An 18,812-nucleotide genomic window follows, 5' to 3' on the forward strand; every position below is an offset into this window, starting at 1 on the left:
CACTTCAAAGTCACTCGCTGCATGAAGCATGTTAAGACTATTGACGTAGATACATAGAAATAGGAGTAGGCTATGCAGCCCCTCGAGCCTGTTCCGCCATTGTATAAGATCATGACTGATCTATACCTCAAGTCCAGTTACCCTCCCTTGCCCCATATCCCTTAATACCCTGACCTAACAAATATTTATCTATCTCCATCTTGAAAGTGTGACATGGTAAGGTACTGTATCAAATGCAAGGTGCTGTTTTAATGTCTAGCTAAATGATCTGTGATGTCTCACAAGCATGATCTGCTCCTCTGTTTTGCTCACATCACTGTTGTGTGCCCCTGAGTCATCCATTGATCTCGGACCAAATAAGGAAGAGATAGCCGAAGAGGGAATGGGCTACCGAATGTAATCGGTCCTTTCTGTCCTCCATTGATCGCAGTGTGTCCATCTGGAAAAGTTTTTAGAAGTTGTGTCGCATTGCTTAGTCAGTTGAATAGCCCAGGAGGTACAGACCAGGTCATGGGTTTGATTCATCGCCTGTGCTGTTAACTTCAATGACGGCATTACATTTAGACTTCTCAAAGTGCTTCGCAGAATATACCATGAAGTGGATATACTGTGTATTTTGTGAGCAAAATTATCAAGAGCATCAGGAACCTCAACAAGAGTCCTTGAAGGGTGATCAGTTCGAGAGGCTTGTATAAAGTTATCTTGTCAAGTCTCACCCATTTCAATCAATCCACAATCCTCAGCCTCCCTGAACCTCCATATTGATAAGCAGGGTGACCGCAAGTGAACCTAAGACTCACACTAATGCACTGTGGCTTGACCGATGGGTTCTCGGTTTGTCGAGTCATGCCGTCCGTCGCAATACAATTCCATGCGAGTAATGAAACGTTTCACTTGTGAGTTTCACTTTCAGTTTCAGCCGAGCTTGAAAGCAGTCGGCAACAGGGAAATATATATATAATGAGGGTGCAAAGAAAGGTGGCTGATGTCTCTGATTTTCTTTGTGAAATAATGGCTGAGTGTGGATACCGGAAGCAAAGTCTGGAATGTGAGCTTTTAGCAATTGTTTGTGGGCTTCCATTGTGCAGCTCCTGTCTGTGTGAGATGGTTGTTTTCACTCTGTGCTCACGGGGGTGGTGGGGGGGGTGGATTTTGTTGCACTGTGTCACTAATTAGCATGCTGTATTGGCTTGGACTTAGCTGTGTACAGCCATTGCATCTCCCTGTAGTAAGCTTTTGCATTCCAAATTACAAACGTCAGCCTGGCTCAGTTGACAGCTCTTTCGCCTCTGGGTCAGAAAGTTGTGGGTTCAAGCCGTTAGTCAGAACTCTGAGCGCACAGTCCAGGGTGATGATCCAATTCAATGCTCCTGGAGAGCTGTATTGTCAGAGGTGCTGTCCTTCAGATGAGATGCCAAATGGTAGATGCTGGCTGTCTGTTCAGTTGATGTTAATGGTACTGGCACTATGCGAAAAGAGAAATCTCTTCTTGTGTGCGGTCCGTGTTCACCTATAAATACAATCACAAACACAGCAATCCCCTGTGACATGCTTTCAGATGTTTCAAAGTTAGAGAACTGGCTTTCCAATGTAAGAATCACCAAGTCTTGAAAATCTATATTTGCCGATGCGTGTAACTCTTCCACAGCTAAATTTACTTTCCTGAAGCCCACGGTAAAGCTCCTCGGTATAATTCTATAGATGTCAGCTGCCCTCTGATGCCACTTTCAAGTCACTGTTTCCCATGTGTAAGTACGGACAATGAAGATATCTTAATAAGAGATCCCACAAAAATTCCAACACACCCAACTATGTTATTAAGCATGAACATCAACAATTAAGGGTGAACATACACTCGTCATTTGTGTGTCAGCCTGGCACAGTCGTAGCACTCTTGCCCCTGAGTCAAAAGGTTTCGCGTTCAAACCCTCAGTCAGGATTTGGAATCAAATGATCTAGGATGACACTCCAATGCAGTGTTGGTGGCGTATTGCATTGTCAGAGGTGCCGTCCTTTGGATGAGACATTAAACCGAGGTCCCGTCTGCCTGTTCAGGTGGATATTGATGATCCAAAGGTACTATTAAAAAAGAGAAGAGAGTTTCTCCTGAGGTCCCCCAAATAAATTCCAAGTAAAATTGGTCTCTCACTCTGGCTGTTTGTGGGACACTGCTGTGTGCAATTAGCTGCCACATTTACTCACAAAATAGTCAATCCACTTCACAGTATATCCTATGAAGAACTTTGAGATGTCTCAACTATGTAATAAGGTTTTACATCAACGATTATTATTTTCACAATTATTTCCACAGAATAGGTCACTTTAGGTGATTGATATGTTCAGAATATTAAAAAAAACTTTTTTTGATGGGAAGGTTGTGGGAAAGGGGGTGGTGGACAATCATGATTCAGATGACACTAGAATGAACCATGCATTTACTACACTTGACCAAACCAGGACGTCCACTGGAGCTGTGCATCGATGCTGTTGATCCGACAGAAGGTGAAATGAAAACCATGGAGTCATTGGAGTTGGGGAGGAGTTAGTTTCCTAAGCGTCCTGTTCCCCGAGGCTTCTGATGTGAATACTGGAACAACATTCGCAAATGTCAATGCAAAAATCCCATCCCTGAGTTCACTTTAAATAGAGTACAAAATAATTCCAAGAAATATGGACAATGGACTGGCAGAACCTCACACACCACTTTGGCTTGTTGTTATCTAATCTTTATATGGAGCTGTTCGTTTTCATCAGCACAGCCTGTGGTAATTCAATTTCACTCTATAAGCTCCTGACTGAAGTGCTCTGAGACGCTATCCTACATGAAGGGCTCTGTATAAATGCAATAGTTATTGTTATTATTGTTAATAATGTTACCCAGAGAGCTGAGAATTACCAGCAGCTGTGGAGCCTCATCAATAAATACAACAACTTGCATTTATATAGCACCCCTCACACAGGGTAGCGTCTCAGGGAAGTGGGAATGGAGGAACGAACATTGAGATCTTTGTATCTAATAATAACAACTCAGATGTGATCAGGGTACCCTGAAATTATGGCTTTGTTTATCAATTTCACCAAACTTCATGTTGCCATTCAGATTGAGTTTTTACTGATATAGTAATAAATAATAATCCTTGCATTTGATATAAGGTCTTATCATGTCTTCGAGATGTGTCAAAGCGCTTCACAGAATATACTGTAAAGTGGATTGACTGTATATTTTGTGAGCGAAACCCGGCAGCCAATTGTGGACAGCAGTGTCCCACAAACAGTCATGGATTGAGCAACCAATTTTTTTAAAGGAATTAGTACCCCTGGAAAAGCGATCCTCCAATCGACTAACAACTGCATTCCTACTAGATAGAAGCAGGTGGAGTAAGGAAACTTGCCTAAGGTTTTTCCCTGCCTGGGAATTGAATCTAGGTCTTCTCTCTTGTGAGGCGAGCACACTAATCAATACGTTACAGGACTACGAGATTTGCTTCTTTCCTTTCTGCAGGCTTTCTGCATTGTGACAGAGACACACTCGCCCAACAGGAGGGCACGATTTCTAAGAATTATTACAGTACTTGCAAAGTTTTGATCCAATCACACCCAACACCCACACGCAAACAAGCACAAACCAGCCAGTTACCAGCAAATGCAACTATGACTGGGTTATACACTGTGCTGCACACGCAGGTTGATGAAGGAACCTGTAAGGTGATCTCATGACAAGAGAGATGCCATCTGTTGAGCAGAGTTTGAGCAGTACAGTGCAGTATAGCTATGGAATACTAAATACGGAAACAAGCATGTGAAATAGCCAGGAGATAGCTGCCTGGTTATCAGGACATTTCTCCACCTCCCTCCGTCTCCTGGGGGCTGACGTGTCAATCAGAGCCCGGTTCCTCCTCCCTTATAGGGGGCGTCAACCTTTGTTGTTGATTTTCTGTCGGCGGACACAAACCTGGCTGTGCTCCCTTAATGTCAGAGCGCGTCCCTTTGATGGAGAGCTGATGATGCGGGATCCCATTGTGTGTGAGTGTGTGGGAGGGAGAGAGTGAGTGTGTAAGTGGGAGAGGGAGAGAAATTCATGCCTGGATCATGGCGGCTGACTTGAGGAGGGAGACACTACCTGATCAATGGTCTTACGGTGTTTGCAGGGATGGTCGTGTTTATTTCATTGAGTAAGTTCCACAATTAGGACTTTTTTTTAATACTCTCTCTCTATTTCACTCACTCACTCTCTCTCTCTCTCTCTGACCCTCTGCAGCTTTTTTTTTCCTCCCTCTCAATTGTTGCTTTGCAAGATTTTCTTTAATTACAACATATATAATCTATGTGTGCAGATTGCATCTAAGATATTTTTTCTTTCTCTCTCTCTCCCCAACAGCGATGAAACACAAAACACCAGCTGGTTACATCCCCGGACTGGTGTGGCTGTCAATTCTGGACACATAACACGAACAGGTAAAAAGGTTTTCTTGTGAAACTTTTACAAGTGAAGTTGGTTTGTGGTTTGGACACGAGTTAGTTAGTTAGTTAGTTAGTTAGTCAGTCAGTTGCGAGTTCACGAGTCAGAGCTGCGAGATAAAAGTTTGGGAGTTTGTGGGGGGAGATTTACAAAGCTTTCAAGATTTTTTTTTTTGCAACCCCCCCCCACCACCAAAAAAAAACCACTCCCAAATGTATTGAATCTTTTACAGATCTACCTCGCGGCTGGGAGGAAGGATTCAGCGACGAGGGAGCGAGTTACTTTATCGAGTGAGTGCGTGTTGCAATGCTCCCCCTGTCTGTCTGTCTCTGTCTGTCTGTCTGTCTGTCTCTCTGTCTCTCTCTCTTCTTTGTTGTTTATTTTTAAGTTTCATTTCAGTGCAGGTGGATTGCAACCAAAGCAAAACTCAAGGAAGAAGTTACTGCAGTTCTGTGCCCAGATCCACCTGCATTACTGTGTGTGTGTGTGTGTAATAGATATATATATATTTATTCATTGCATTTAATACTCATGGGGGTAGAGAGAGAGAGACACACAACGCACACGTCTCTCTGTGGGCAGTCGGTCGTGTAACAGCGATCAGCTGTAAAGGAAACTCTTTGCGGTTACATTGTTGCCAAATGTTTTAATGATTAGCCCCAAAAAAACACCACCATCATAGGATCGCGGAACATGAGCAACAGGTAGTCAGTCCCGCGAAGCTTTATCCTCAATGTATGGGGGTGTTGTTGTTTTTTTTTCATATAAAAGCGACGGTCCGGGTTCGTGTTCAACTCCGCATAACTCGTCAGCCCCCCCCCCCCCCCTCCCCTCCCCCTCCCCCCTCCCGAGGCGCAGGGGCTCGGCGGCGAGTTATCAGGAGTGGCGAGTTGGGCTCGTGGTATTAAAGCTAAGGTTCAATAAGGGCGTCTGGGATACTGGCGACTTAAGTGGCAGTGACAAGTTAAGCCGGTGATGAGTTATCAGGAGTTTTTTTTTAAAAAAAAACCTCTCAGCTCATTCCCTCCCCATCTCTTTCTCCGCTTCTGCCTGAACACACTCTGGCAGCAATATGAAAGGATTGGATTCTGCCCGAATGCTTGAAGCCGGATCACACTCGCTGGTGCGCTCTGCCTGGCGCGCAGTGTGATCTTGAGACTGCAGGTGAACCTTGAGGAGCTGGGTTCATATCTCTGGGGGGGGGGGGCGCGGGTGGGGATGGGTAAGGACAGGAGGTTTTTTTTTTAAACACGTTTATAGGATGAATGAATGAAAGGGGCGGGTGGGATTTTAAACCCGAGTTTCACGTCATCCACAGTTCACGCATGTTGTGTGGGGTGAGTTTAATTTGATGGCTTAATTTGCGATAAGCGTAGAGTGTTTCATTTTGAATCGAGAATGACTTCTTTCTGTCATCTCGTTTTTTCTATTCGCCCTACCAAAAAAAATCTTACTCTTACCTGGTCCGGTTGACATCCTATGTGAAGGTCCTGTTATGAGTTGGGGATGTGGTATAACCTGTCAGAACATTTATAAATCGCATCTGAAGCAGGAGTCGGGTTGCTCTGTGCCATTTGTTTACCAGTCGTTTAAGTTTCTTTTATTCCAATCCATGGGATTCACAGCTCAAGGAGGCATTGTTATAAACTTGCTTTAAAGGCTGGGTCTGCAGGCCCTGTGTTTGCGGGAGCAAATTGTACCCCTCCTGAGAGAGGACAACAACAACTTGCATTTATATAGCGCTGTTCACGCGGGGTAGAGTCCCGGATCTGATTGAGATGTTTGCGATTAGGACAAGGCGGCCATTGATGGGCTGTTTCCACTTACTGGTGAGTCCAAAACGAGTGGGGGAGTAAATATGAGTGGATATTGCTACAAATAACACAGTCACTGCACATTTTAGTAAATCCCATGAAGTGCTTTTAAGATGGCTTTCTGACTGGAACGCTGCTGTGATCATCCTTACACTTGATGTGGCGTGTTTCACTTTGGGAGGATGTCTTCAAAGTGCTTCACAGGGTTTGTTTTTCCGTAAAGTGTAGTGACTGTGTGTTGTGCCCATTGCAGGCCTCACACTTGTACCTTTCCAGGAGATGCCACTGCACATTTTCTTCTCTGCAGCTCATTGTACTTGGAAAATAAAACGCTGGAAGTTGGGAATTTTACCTCACATCTGTGCCTGGCTCCAGCCTGTGTTTTATTGCAACCTACCTTTAGACCCGCTTAGACAGACTCTTGCAGCCTTGTTTATGTTCAGCTAAGGGGGTGAGAGCGAGCTTGCACTCAGTTTTGTACACAGTCGCGCAAGATTGTGTACATAATTTCAAAATTATGAGGGATTTTCAAAATTACGAGGGGATTCGATAGGGCGAACAAAGGGAGACTATTTCCACTGGCAGGTGGGTCAGTAGCCTGAGGGCAACAATTTAAAATAGTTGTTAAAAGAAACAGAGGGGAGTTGAGGAGACATTTTTTTACGCACAAGTTGTTCGGATCTGGAATGCATTGCCTGAAAGGGTGGTGGAAGCCGATTCGATAACAGCTTTTAAGAGGAAACTAGGTAATTATTTGGGGAGGACAAGTGTGCAGGACTATGGGGAGAGCGCGGGGGAGTGGGATTGAATTGGATAGCTCTTTTCAAAGAATTGGTGCAGACACGATGGGCCGAATGGCCTCCTTCTGTGCTGTATAATCCTATGATTCGATGACTGTGCAGCGTGGTAGAGCTGAAGTGCCTCATGGTTGTGGAATTAAGTTCTTTATCTCCCGCTCAAGCAAGATCAAAAGGGCCCTCAGAGGTTGAGAAATTCCTTACCGCTGATCTTTGTGAAGGAAGATAATTTATTCAGCGGGAACTGTTTTTTGAGAATGACACAAGCTTGTGTAGCTGTGACTGTGGTCTTAGCTGCTTGCCTGGCTAAGCTTGGGGGGGTGGGTGAGAGATTGTGGGTCTATAGCAGAACTATCCCCTTTTCCAACCTCTTCCAGTCTAACAATGACCCTAAGCAGGAGTTACCAGGCTTTGGGCTGGTAGCAGGTGCACAAGCACATTCCTGTTTCTGATTTCCCATTCCTGCCTCTCTCAGCTCCTGCTTATCATTGCAGCTTGGCTGAAATTAACTGCGTGGAGAGTTACTTCAGTCTGTAGCATAGCAATGCCTCACTGATTACACTGCACTACCCAAACCATGATAATAATAATAATAATAATACTTGCATTTGATATAGCGCTTTTCACGTCGGGAGGACGTCCCAAAACGCTTCACAGAACATACTGTAAAGTGAATTGACTGTATATTTTTTGTGGGCGAACGCGGCAGCCAATTGCGCACAGCAATGTCCCACAAACAGTCGTAGATTGAAAATGACCAATTTATTATTGTTTTTGGTTTTGGAGGGATTATTATTAGGCTCTGTGTGGAGTAAGGAAACTTGCCCAAGGTTTCGCCCTCTGCCTGGAATTGAACTCAAGTCTCTCGCTTGCAAAGCGAGTGCTCTAACCACTGAGCTACAGGACTCCACATGATCTGTTTAAGCCACACTACCAGCTCTGATGTCTATCTATTGAGTCCTGTAGCATATTAGTTAGAGCAGTGAAAGGACACTGGTTCGATTCTGGGGCAAAACCTTAGACAAGTTTCCTTACTCCAAGTGTCTTTGGGGTTAATAATCACTCCAAAAAAAAATGAATTAAATACATTTGGTCACTCAATCTACGACTGTTTGTGGGACACTACTGTGTGGCTGTCGCATTTCAGCCACAAAATATAGTCAATTTATACAGTATATTCTACCGAATTCATCATTAACATCTTTAATAGTAGATATTGCAGATCTCTGCCCACTTTGAGGTGCTTCTGTAAGTCCTACTCGGCAATTCAAGTGTGTGAACCTATTTCTACAATGGAACATGCCTGACCAGGCTTTTGTGCTTCGATATCCAACACCACTTTGCATTCTGATCCAAAGATTAAAAAGGCACAAGTATGCAACACTCCCTCTTAATGGCATTCTGAGTGAATGCAGTCACCCCCACACCCCCCACCCCCCAGTGCAGCAATGCAGAAAAGTGACATGAATTGTCAGCTTTCTCTGTGCTTGGGATTGATTCTGGCCAGCACCACTGCGCTGAATCTCTTAGCTCTGCTGTGAAAATTCAATGTAAACTTAGTTTGGCACATTCTCCCCCTCCCCCCCCGGGTCCTGTTGACACAAAACCTCCAATAACTGTATATAACGATGATGACGCTAGTAATAATCCTTGTATTGGATATGGTGCCCTATCAGGTCGAGGGACTTGAACCCACAACCTTCCGACTCAGAGGCGAGAGTGCTGCCACCTGAGCCAGGCTGACAGCTGTTGCAAGAACTGTTGCCTCGAAGATCTGAAATGGTAGTCACCTTGCCAGAGTCAGACCACTGAGCGGAACGACCTTTCTATGCAAATAAATCTAAATCTTGTGTGGTCATTTTGCTTTGTTTCAGTGTTTCAAGCTGACTGTATCAAATTCTGAAGTACAGGGAGAATTTTGAGAATTTGATCTTTTTTTAAACGACGTTAGTGTTTTTTGTCGAGTCTATGCTGCAGTATTGATCTCAGCCACGCTCTGCCACCCCACACCACTGCCCCTGAAAATAACTGAGGAAACTGGCTTCTGCCTTCAGCCTCCCTGCCCCCGCCCTCTGGAACTCCATCCCACAGTTCCTCCACCTCGCCCTTTCCCTTGCCTCTTTTAAGACCCATATCAAGACTCTCCTCTTCGACCGTGTCTTTAGTCATCCTCCTACTCCTTCCCTCCACCACTCGTGATCCCAACCACCAGCTCGGATGTGGATCCTTGACTGTCCAGCGCCTTGGGAGGTCCTCCTGACGCGAAAGGCGCTATACAAAGGTAATTTGTTGTTGTCCAAAATTTTGTTGAACAAAATTGGACTTAAAAGTAAAGACCACGAACCTCAGCATCAGAAGCTTATTGTCAATCACCCGAACCTGGTGATCTGGGTAGTTGTCTGTTTGAGGGTTATAATAATCTTTGCATTTGATTTTGCATCTTATTATGTCATTGAGACGTCTTAAACCACTTCACAGAATATATTGCGAGTATTTTATGGGAGAAACTTGGCAGCCAATTGCACACAGTAGTGATTCACAAACAGTTGTGGATTGAGCGACCTTTTTTTTGAGGGATTATTACCGATCCGCCAATCGACTAACAACCAGATTCCTACTTACTGCGAGTTAAACAGAGGTGTGTCGAGTAACAATAACAACAAATTACAAATCCTGTATCACCTTTCTCATTGGGAGGATGTCCCACGGTGCTGAAGGAAATTGCCTAAGGTTTTGCACTGCCTGGGCATCAAACCCGGGTTCTTTTGCTTGGGAGGCCAGAGCGCTAACCACTATTTTACAGGACTTCATGGTTTAAATGTAAGCAGGCCAGGCTTCAGCAGACAGGCTCACAATGTCACTTCCCCACAAAGTCCCTGGTTATGTAAGCTAACCATCCGTTTTGGCCATTTCCAATTCTGTCTTGGCATCAGGAGAGGGTCTGTGACGTGGCACTTGAATGGGTGGAAAAGGTTTAAATTCAGTGCTGGCATGGCTGCCACAGACCTAATTGGCTGTGTTGTCTGAAGTTGGCATGAATGGAAGATTCAGGAGCTGATCAGCTTCGGCAGCAAACTGAGGGATGTGCAAGCTAGTGTACTGGTTACTGGCATTGCGGTCTTAAAGGGAGCTTGTTTTAAGCCACATTACTTAGATCACAAGCAACGCATAAGCAAGAAAGATCCTTCATAACACTAACCTTTGCATGAGTGCGTGCATGTGTCATTTAGATTTCTTTGTTACCAACCTAACCTAGATCTCGTACCTTATTATTGTGGAGTCCTGTATCGTAGTGGTTAGAGCACTCTCCTTGCAAGTGAGAGGACCCAGGTTCGATTCCCGGGCAGAAAATACAAAATTTTTTATGTATTTCCCATTGCTGGTAAGTGCAGTGACCTCTGTGACATGCCCTGCATGCCCCTTGTTGGCACAGATTAACAGCAACAGGTTTAGCTGCTACACCCAGAATTTCTCTCTGATTTCCTTATTTATTCAATCATAGTTGGAATTGGGAAGGATCAATGACCACACTGGTAGTCACAATAGCTGTTTGAGAACAATTAATGCCCATTTACTTCTACATTTCTCTCCTGTTAAGTCCTAGGGGGGTTATTATAATAGCTTGTAATGTTGCATTCTGATGCTTTCCCCTGCAGGTGGGGGTGGGGGCGCGCGTTGTAGGGGTTGGAAGTCATTTTATGTCAGACAGAGTTGCTTACTAATCGCTTCGTGGTTACACCGCTTTCTGCTCTCTGCCTCTTTTCAGCATGTGTTTCATATCCAATCCGTGCTTTCCTCATGAGTGCAATAATAACTCGGATATCTGGGTGGTGTGTTGCTGTTTTGACATTAATTAGTATTGTTGTTTAGGGAAGGTTGGTAATTGTTAGTCAATTGGACAGGCAGTATAATCACCATTGTGGCAATGAGCCATTCATTTTCTCTTCTCCTCCGAGAACACAAAGTTCTGTATATCGAGTATCTCAAATACACTAAAAAGGTATTTCAATCCAAATGCACAGAGACAGCTAGCTCCCAGTTCACAGCTCTGATTCCAGCAGAAATAGCTGCTTTATTTGCTGAAAATACTGACAATTAACATAAATAATAATTCTTGCATTTGATATGATGCCTTTCATGTCTCGAGGATGTCTCAAAGCACTTTATGGGATGCACAATAAAGTGCAGTGTCGGGGTAGTTTGTAGGTGAATGCAGCAGTCAATTTGTGTACAGTGATGTTGCCCAAACTGCTATGAAGTGAGTGACCAATTTTTTGATAATAATAATCCTTGCATTTGGTACAGCCCCTAATCACATTATTGAGACCTCTTGAAGTGCTTCACAAGTGGTGTGACTGTGTGCATTTTGTGGCGATTTCATTGTTGGCCAGCACTTCATGAGAAACTCACTTCTATTTTTGAGTAACGCTTTGAGATCTTTGACGTCCGCCTGAACAGACAGATGGGATCTTTATCTTAATGGCTTATCCAAAGGACGGTGCCTCGGACTATGCAGCGCTCCTCCAATGCTGCATTGGGAGCGTCAGCCTAGACTATGAGTTCAAAATTCCAACCATGACTCTGTGAGGAGTTGACTATGTCTGAGGGGTGGTTTAAACGCATTCCTTTACCTTTCACTTTTGTTCTCCGGAACAATTGAAATAACATTGTTATTGTGGAAATTACGTTGTTTCCACTCTAATCCTGCAGTTACTGTGTTTCACTGCAACCTTTTGAAGATTCTTTCAGGTTTCTCTCTGCTCCTCCCTTTCCCCTCATGGCTTTCAAAGATTTCCAAACAGCTGCATACTTTGTGGCGATTTAAGAAAACAATCCTGAAAACCTTTAATAAACAGAGTGAATGCTGAAACCAGCCAAGTGCATTAATTCCCCGAATCGCTTAAACCACATCGAGTGCTGCCCTGAATTGAAGATCGGGCAGGATTGTGGAGAATTCTTAAAATTCAGTCTTGATTTGGAAGCTGGTTTCTTTTTAAGAATCTCATAGAACTGCCTCCCTCCTCCCACTGCGCCCTCAAAGCCAAGTCTGAATTGAAGAATTCTCAACATATTCTGTCGGATTTTACACTTAAAACATTTCATGCTTGAGATCTTTCAGCGTTTGAAAGCAAAAGGTGATTTAATTTCCTAGAGGTGACTCTTTGTGAACCTTTTCAGCGTTTTTATTTCAGTTTTTATTACAACCTTTGACTTGTGCATTTTCTTGTTCTCCCCTGCTTTGGTGGTTTAATGTGAAGACTTTCGACCCAATAAAAGAGCTATAAAAATGCCCGTGGTTATCTCGTAGTTATATGAGGGCGCAGACGGCTATTGCATTTGCCTGCAAAAGGTCTTTAGTTGTTTAGCTGGTAACTCAATGAGCATTTGTCAACGGGACTTTACCCTCTCCATATTAAGAGGAAGGCAGCTTAAACGACTAACATATTTACGATCATTTCCAAAGTGGAAGGTTAGTTAATGTGCACCAACTTTTATGATAGAGTGAGGAACATTGAACTTGAAAGGGTGAACTTGCTTATATTCACTAACAATAATCTTAATAATCCTAGTATTTGAATACACGGGACTTTGAATGCTAGTCTAGGCTGACACTACAGTGCAATGCTGGGGGAGCATTGGGGCAGTTAAGACGAGAACACTTCTGCCAGGTGGACATTTAAAGATCCCACAAAGATAAGAGAGTTTTTACCCAGTGTCAACAATCCTGCTGATAAAATTGGCCACTCAAATCATGGCGCCTTTCACATCAGGTGAATGTCTCAAAGCCCTTCACAGGGTTCACTAAAGTTTTGCGACTGTGTACTTTTTAGGTGGATGATTGGCTAAACTGTGCAATATGACGCAGGAACAAATACCCTGCAATGGAGCTTGGTATAGCACAGGACCCCAAAAGTATTCCCGTGTTATAAATCCTGCTGAGCCAGCTCACCAGGAAGTCACTCGAAGCCAAGAGATGTGTTTTACAATAATAACTCGTGCATTTGATATCATATTTTACAAAGTTACTCCTGCTCTTTGAGAGACAAGAAATGCCAGTTGCACACGGTTAATGAATTACAGATTGCGCGCAGAAGACTGTCGAGCAGTAACCTTTGGATTCCGGTGTCAGCTGGCAAACTTGGTAGCTTTGTGTGCAAGTGTCTGTCAGCTCTCTGCCTTGCAGGAGAGCCAGTTGCAACCTCAAGGGTGTGTGTGTGTGCGTGCGCACGTGCAATTGCAACCGTGAGAGGTGCGTGCGTGCAACCGCGAGAGTGGTGTGCGTGTGCAACCACGGGAGGGGTGTGTGTGTGTGTGCGCTTTCATTGTCTTCCTTGCACACAGACGGCTTCCCCCTTTATTTTCTGTTTGTGAAGTTGTCTGACCACCGGGTCTCTCTGAACACTTTGACGTTAGGGAATGGCTGGCTGGCTGCCTGTGTTGGGTAGCGACTGGGATCACGTGCCTGTTTGGGTTTATGAGTGGATCAGTGCCTTGCTGAGCTCACAGCGAGCTGCGGTGGAATCTGCGCATTGCTCGGAACCCGTGTTTCTATCCCAGAGCAGTCGGTGGCTGGGAGGAGAGGGTGTCAGCAATGTGCTGTAAGCGTTACTTCTGGACGGGGAGGCAGGGGCGGGTCATGTGCCTTCACCTGCCCAGAGATCCCCTCTCTTATGTTGTGTGATCTCCTCTAAGGATTCTTTTCACGTTGCCAGCAATCAAGGGCAGTCGAGAGAAAGAGAGATGCATTATTCGGGAATGAAATTCAATCCCGCTTCTTTGTGAGCTGGTTTGTAACACTATGTAAGGAATGCTCAAAAGGACCAGGGTTTCTATAGCCTTGAGGATGAGCAGAAAAATTCCGCTACTTTCAAACCTTTCGGAGATGCACGTCTCATGTCCAACCCCCTCACCCCCCGCCTCTGACTTTTTATTTAGCGTTAGTTGCTTTTTTGCTCGGCGTTACAAACTTTTTCTACTAGCATTGATTTGGGGGAAAATAAGCTTATTTTTAATAACGGGAGCCAATTTTGCGACATTTCATAACTGTCTCTAATTGAATAATCTTAGCCCGTTCCAAATTCAACCATCTCTCTGTAGGCGAGGATTGGAGTTGGGGGCGGGAAGAGGGAGATGGTCAAGGAAAGGGTTAATTGTCACATCTGATCTGCGATGAAATTTCGCAAGTTTACATTTTTTCAACTCTTTTGATTTTGGCCAGACAGGTGTCAATCATGTGTGGAAACCCATCACCGACTTGAGAGTATTTCCAGGCCAGACACAGTTCTACATATGTACGCCACCTACACAAGGAAATTTCCCTATGTCTGGAATAGAATGTGCACTCTCTGCTCCCTGCTTACCTAATTCCGGAGAGTATTGGGCTCTCTGGTTAGTAAGAGCCAACACTTGCCATTCAGATTGGGGATAGATTTTTTTTATTTGTCTTGGTCAGCCAGGTGTCTGACACATGCCGAAACCCATCACCGTGCACAAGAGTATCCAAACCAAGCAGAGAATTCCGTGCATCCCACCTACACATGGAAAATTGGGATACAGTCTGTGAATTAACCAATGGTACAAAGTGGGGACCACCACCCCCACTTCTGAGTAGCATCTGTATCTTGTTCAGGAAAAGTTCTTTTTCCATAAATGGGGAATGCTGCAGGGAGCAACGTGGCTCTCTGGAATGCCACTCGGACTCCAATCTCCAAGCTGCAATTCCTGAATCCAAGCTGACGAAAGGATTCCCAGCGGAGTCGGCCTAAGGATCCACTTACACGTCCTTTTGCACATATCAACAGAAACAACAACTTGCAGGAAGAGGGCTATATAAATGAGAGTAGTGTCTTGGAGGGCTCAGACCACAGACATCAAGGTAGACTCCATTTCTAAAGTTGCCAGCTGGTAATTTAATTGGATGAGTGAAACCTGTTCTCCGCCCCCCCAGGCATGATTATAATCGTCATCAGCAAAACAATTGCTCTTAGTAAATACACTAAACTCTGGCTGGCTGGCTGGCTGGTGGGAAGACCTGGTCCACTGTGCTGGAATTTCCGGCTAAGTGTGATTACAATGCTGGTACCACAGGCCCATGGAATTTTATTTTTAATGTTTAGGTTTCAGGTCTCATTCTGGCTACCAGTCCAATTAACCTGGGGCTTATGGTAACTGTTTAAAAAGTTCACGTGACGCTAAAAGCAGAGTGCTATTTGGTCTATTAATGGTAAACCCAGGAGCCAAGGACAAATCAACATTCCCCAGACCTACCCCAACCCCCCGCAGTTTCACATTGCCCAGGCGTTCCCTACAGCAACCCTCAACAGACACACAATCACATCAACACCTCCACCGCTGCCTTGTATCTCCTGCTTTATCCTCTTAGGGATGAATATCAGAGTTGTTTTTAAACGTACTTTGCTATATCTTGGTAACTGGAGAATAATTAATGCAGTGCTTGCTTATAAGATTTACAACACATTGCATTTATACATTGCTTTGCACATCGCGAGCAGGAACGTGAAGTGTCAATTGGTTCAGTTGGTAGCTCTCTTGCTGAAGGTTTTTTTGGTTCCAGCTCCAGATTGGGGACTTGAGGCCACAGTGGAGGCTGACACTCCAGTGCAATTCTGGGGGGTGGGGTATTGTTGGGATGCCGTTCTTCAGATGAGATGTTCAAGTGGACATTAAAGATTCCTACTCGAAAAGAAAAGGGAGTTTCTCTCGGAGTCCTGATCAACAATCCCCCCCCCCCCCCCCACCAAATAAAATTGGTCATTCACTGCACCACTGTTTGTGGGAAATTGCTGTGCCCAAATTGGCTGCTGCATTCACCCACAAAACACACTGTCTCCACAACAACAGCTTGCATTTATATAGCGCTCCTCACGCAGGGTAGCATCCCGGAGCTCTTGACAGTAGCGGAGCATAACGCTAGGGAGAGGAGGTGACTGTAGGCACAGATGAAAAGAAAGGTCTTCAGGTGCGACCTGAAGATAAGGAAGGGGCAAGGTGGAGGGGATAGAGGAAGAATGTTCCAGAGTTTCGGGGCGTAATGCTACATTTTACAGTACATCCCAATGCAATTCCAAGAAAACCGCAATCTTTTTATTCCAGCACCTCAGAGCCTGTCTGAAGAGTACGAGAGAGAGACGCGACTCAGTATTTATTACGAAATATTGTAGTTGGAGAACATTAATCATGGGTGTGTTCAAAAGTGTCTTCTTCCTCCTTCCCCACCCCACACCTGTGCAGTTAGCTGTAATTTAATAGCTTGAATTCTTATGACCAACCCGCAAAACATGTTGGTGTAAGTGTGATGCCTTGGCATCCCAGGGATTTTGTGTAGTTTCTGTACACTGAATGTTCAGTCTCCCTCCCTCCCCCACATACCATCCCTCTCAGTCTCTTTCAGCACCTTGGGACGTCCCCCGATGTGAAAGTAGTGTTGTTGTTTATTTGTTTTCTTCTCTCTCTCTTGGTGCGTTCTCTTTCTCTCTCTTTCAGTGCCTTGGGACACGAAAGTTGCTATATAATTGCAATTTGTTTGTTATTTTGATTGTTTGTTGATTGCTCTCTTCTCAGTGCTCTCATTGCTCTGTAATGTTTACTCCTGCTTGGCTCACTCCCTCTCTGTTCCTCATTACTCCAGCCAAACTACCTTCCTGCAGAAAGGCACTGCGCACCTCCTTATTCTCTGCTAACCCAGTGTCAAGTAAGGGAGTGTGTAAACTATCTGCACAGAGGGGATTGCAAATGCCCTTCTCCATTCATTCCGCTCAGTGATTTTTTCTCCCCTTCTTCATTGTGTTTCTAACAACAGCTTGTATTTGTATAGTTCCCTTCATGCAGGGTAGCATTTTGGAGTGCTTAATAGGAAGTGGAGCGTGACACTGAGGAGGGGAGAGATGATCGTAAGCATCGTCGAAAAGGTCTTCAGGCTCAATTAGAAAAATAGGAAAGAAGGGGGCAAGGCGGAGGAATTGAGGGAGAGAGTACCGAAGTTTTGTGGTGAAGTGGCTGAAAGCACGGCTGTAAAGTACTTTGAGATGTTTGCCCTGTGTGATAGACGCTGTATATGTCATGTTGTGTTGTTAGCCAGTGCGAAGGATTGATGAATTATACAATTAAGCACCTTCTGACCTAGAGTGAGAGCTCTACCAACTGAGCCAAATGGACTCATTGACTGGCAACGACTCTTGGCTGAGACGTGCAATGTACGCTAATGGACACGGTGATGGATGGGAAGCACAGGACAGGTCACGCCCGGGATTCGAGGGCTGGGGTTGGGCTGGATTGGCAGAGGTTGCCTGATCTTGGAGGGTGGGCAAAGGGAAAAGGGGTCAAACAGAAGGCAATTAGTGCGCTCCCTTCAGTGGGTGGGCTCGTACCTATCCCTTTAAACTGCACACAGGTCCCGGTAGTGTTGGGAGAGGCTGGTGCTCAGTGATGCTGCGCTGTGGCCTGATGTGGTGCTGCATTGAGGCTGATCTAAAGTAACTGGTGCCACTCGTGGAAACAGACTCTGTGTGCATTCCAATGCCATGACAACAGCTTGTCTCTTACTTACGGACTCGGGGGCGAGTCCTTTTGTGTTCTCAACAATGGTGGCCCTGTTAAAATAGCAAGGCTGTTTTTCCAGCCTCCCCCTTCCCTCCACCTTCCCGTGGCAAATCACATTCGCTGGCAGTGACCTGCAACGCTTTACACCAACTCAGTCAACGCTCTTTCTCTCTCGCTCGCATTAAAAGAAATTCCAAAGTATCTGAAAATGAATCATTTCGGAATCAGTGACGATCTCTTTTGATTTTGTTGTGGCTTCACTTCAAATCCACTTGCTCTACTTATTTGCATACATATCTCCTCTCTCTTTTCCATTCTCCCCGCCCACTCTCCCACCACCGCTCCCTCGCCCTGAGATCAGACCATTTGCTTTCTCTGCTGCTGAGCTGTCAACCTTTAACCGAAATGCGTCTATGCTGCGAGGCCCTGCTGATGACAGCACAGCCGGCCTGGTTCATCGGAATTGCCTACACAACGATGATCCTGGCTGTACCGTAAAGAGTTTTGAGACATTTTGATGTTTGAGGTGCTAGAAAAAAAAGCAAGCTTTTAAAGTTTGCAGGCTGTCTCGTGGCGCACGACTGCCTCAGGGATACAATGAGGAACGTGAGGCATTGTGAATGTTAGCACTTATTGACAATGTGTTTTGAGGTTTATGGATTCTTTCTAAGTGTTAATTAATGTCGTAACGCGTGAGTGTTTGTCCCAGCGTCGGCCTGGCAGCTGGAGTCAGGTTGCTCAGAGTCATTTCAATGAGGATTTTGATAGTTCCAATTTTTTTCCAACAAATGCAAAATTTCTCAAATTCAACGGATATTAATGAGCTTCTCAACTGAGCGAAAGAAGACCTTTATTGGAGTGATGTACTCCGGTTAACGGGAAAGAATCCCGATTGGTAACTTTGATTCCTTAATCGAGGAATGTTGTAGAATGGTCCATCGAAGTTAATAATAATAATAATCCTTGCATTTGATATAGCGCTTTTCACGTCGGGAGGACGTCCCAAAGCGCTTCACAGAACACACTGTAAAGTGAATTGACTGTATATTTGTAGGCGAACGCGGCAGCCAATTGCGCACAGCAATGTCCCACAAACAGTCATGGATTGAAAATGACCAATTTATTATTGTTTTTGGTTTTGGAGGGATTATTATTAGGCTCTGTGTGGAGTAAGGAAACTTG

General features: G+C 44.8%; 1 protein-coding gene across 4 annotated transcripts in view; it reads left to right on the plus strand.

Annotated features, from left to right (window-relative positions):
* The first annotated feature begins 3,915 nt into the window (after positions 1-3,915).
* The window catches only part of plekha7b (pleckstrin homology domain containing, family A member 7b), a 151,425-nt gene continuing 136,528 nt past the window's right edge, over positions 3,916-18,812 (plus strand). For 3 of the 4 annotated variants that reach the window (XM_042341311.1, XM_042341313.1, XM_042341312.1), the window contains exons 1-3: positions 3,917-4,172; positions 4,379-4,455; positions 4,692-4,749. In XM_042341311.1, coding sequence (XP_042197245.1) covers positions 4,090-4,172; positions 4,379-4,455; positions 4,692-4,749 — 218 coding nt within the window. In that variant the 5' untranslated portion in view covers positions 3,917-4,089. Of the gene's footprint in view, positions 4,173-4,378; positions 4,456-4,691; positions 4,750-18,812 lie in introns of all 4 variants that reach the window. The other variant, XR_006085546.1, reaches the window with a different exon arrangement.

This window comes from Callorhinchus milii, unplaced genomic scaffold (genome assembly GCF_018977255.1).
Source record: "Callorhinchus milii isolate IMCB2004 unplaced genomic scaffold, IMCB_Cmil_1.0 Scaffold17, whole genome shotgun sequence".
Lineage (NCBI taxonomy): Eukaryota > Metazoa > Chordata > Chondrichthyes > Chimaeriformes > Callorhinchidae > Callorhinchus > Callorhinchus milii.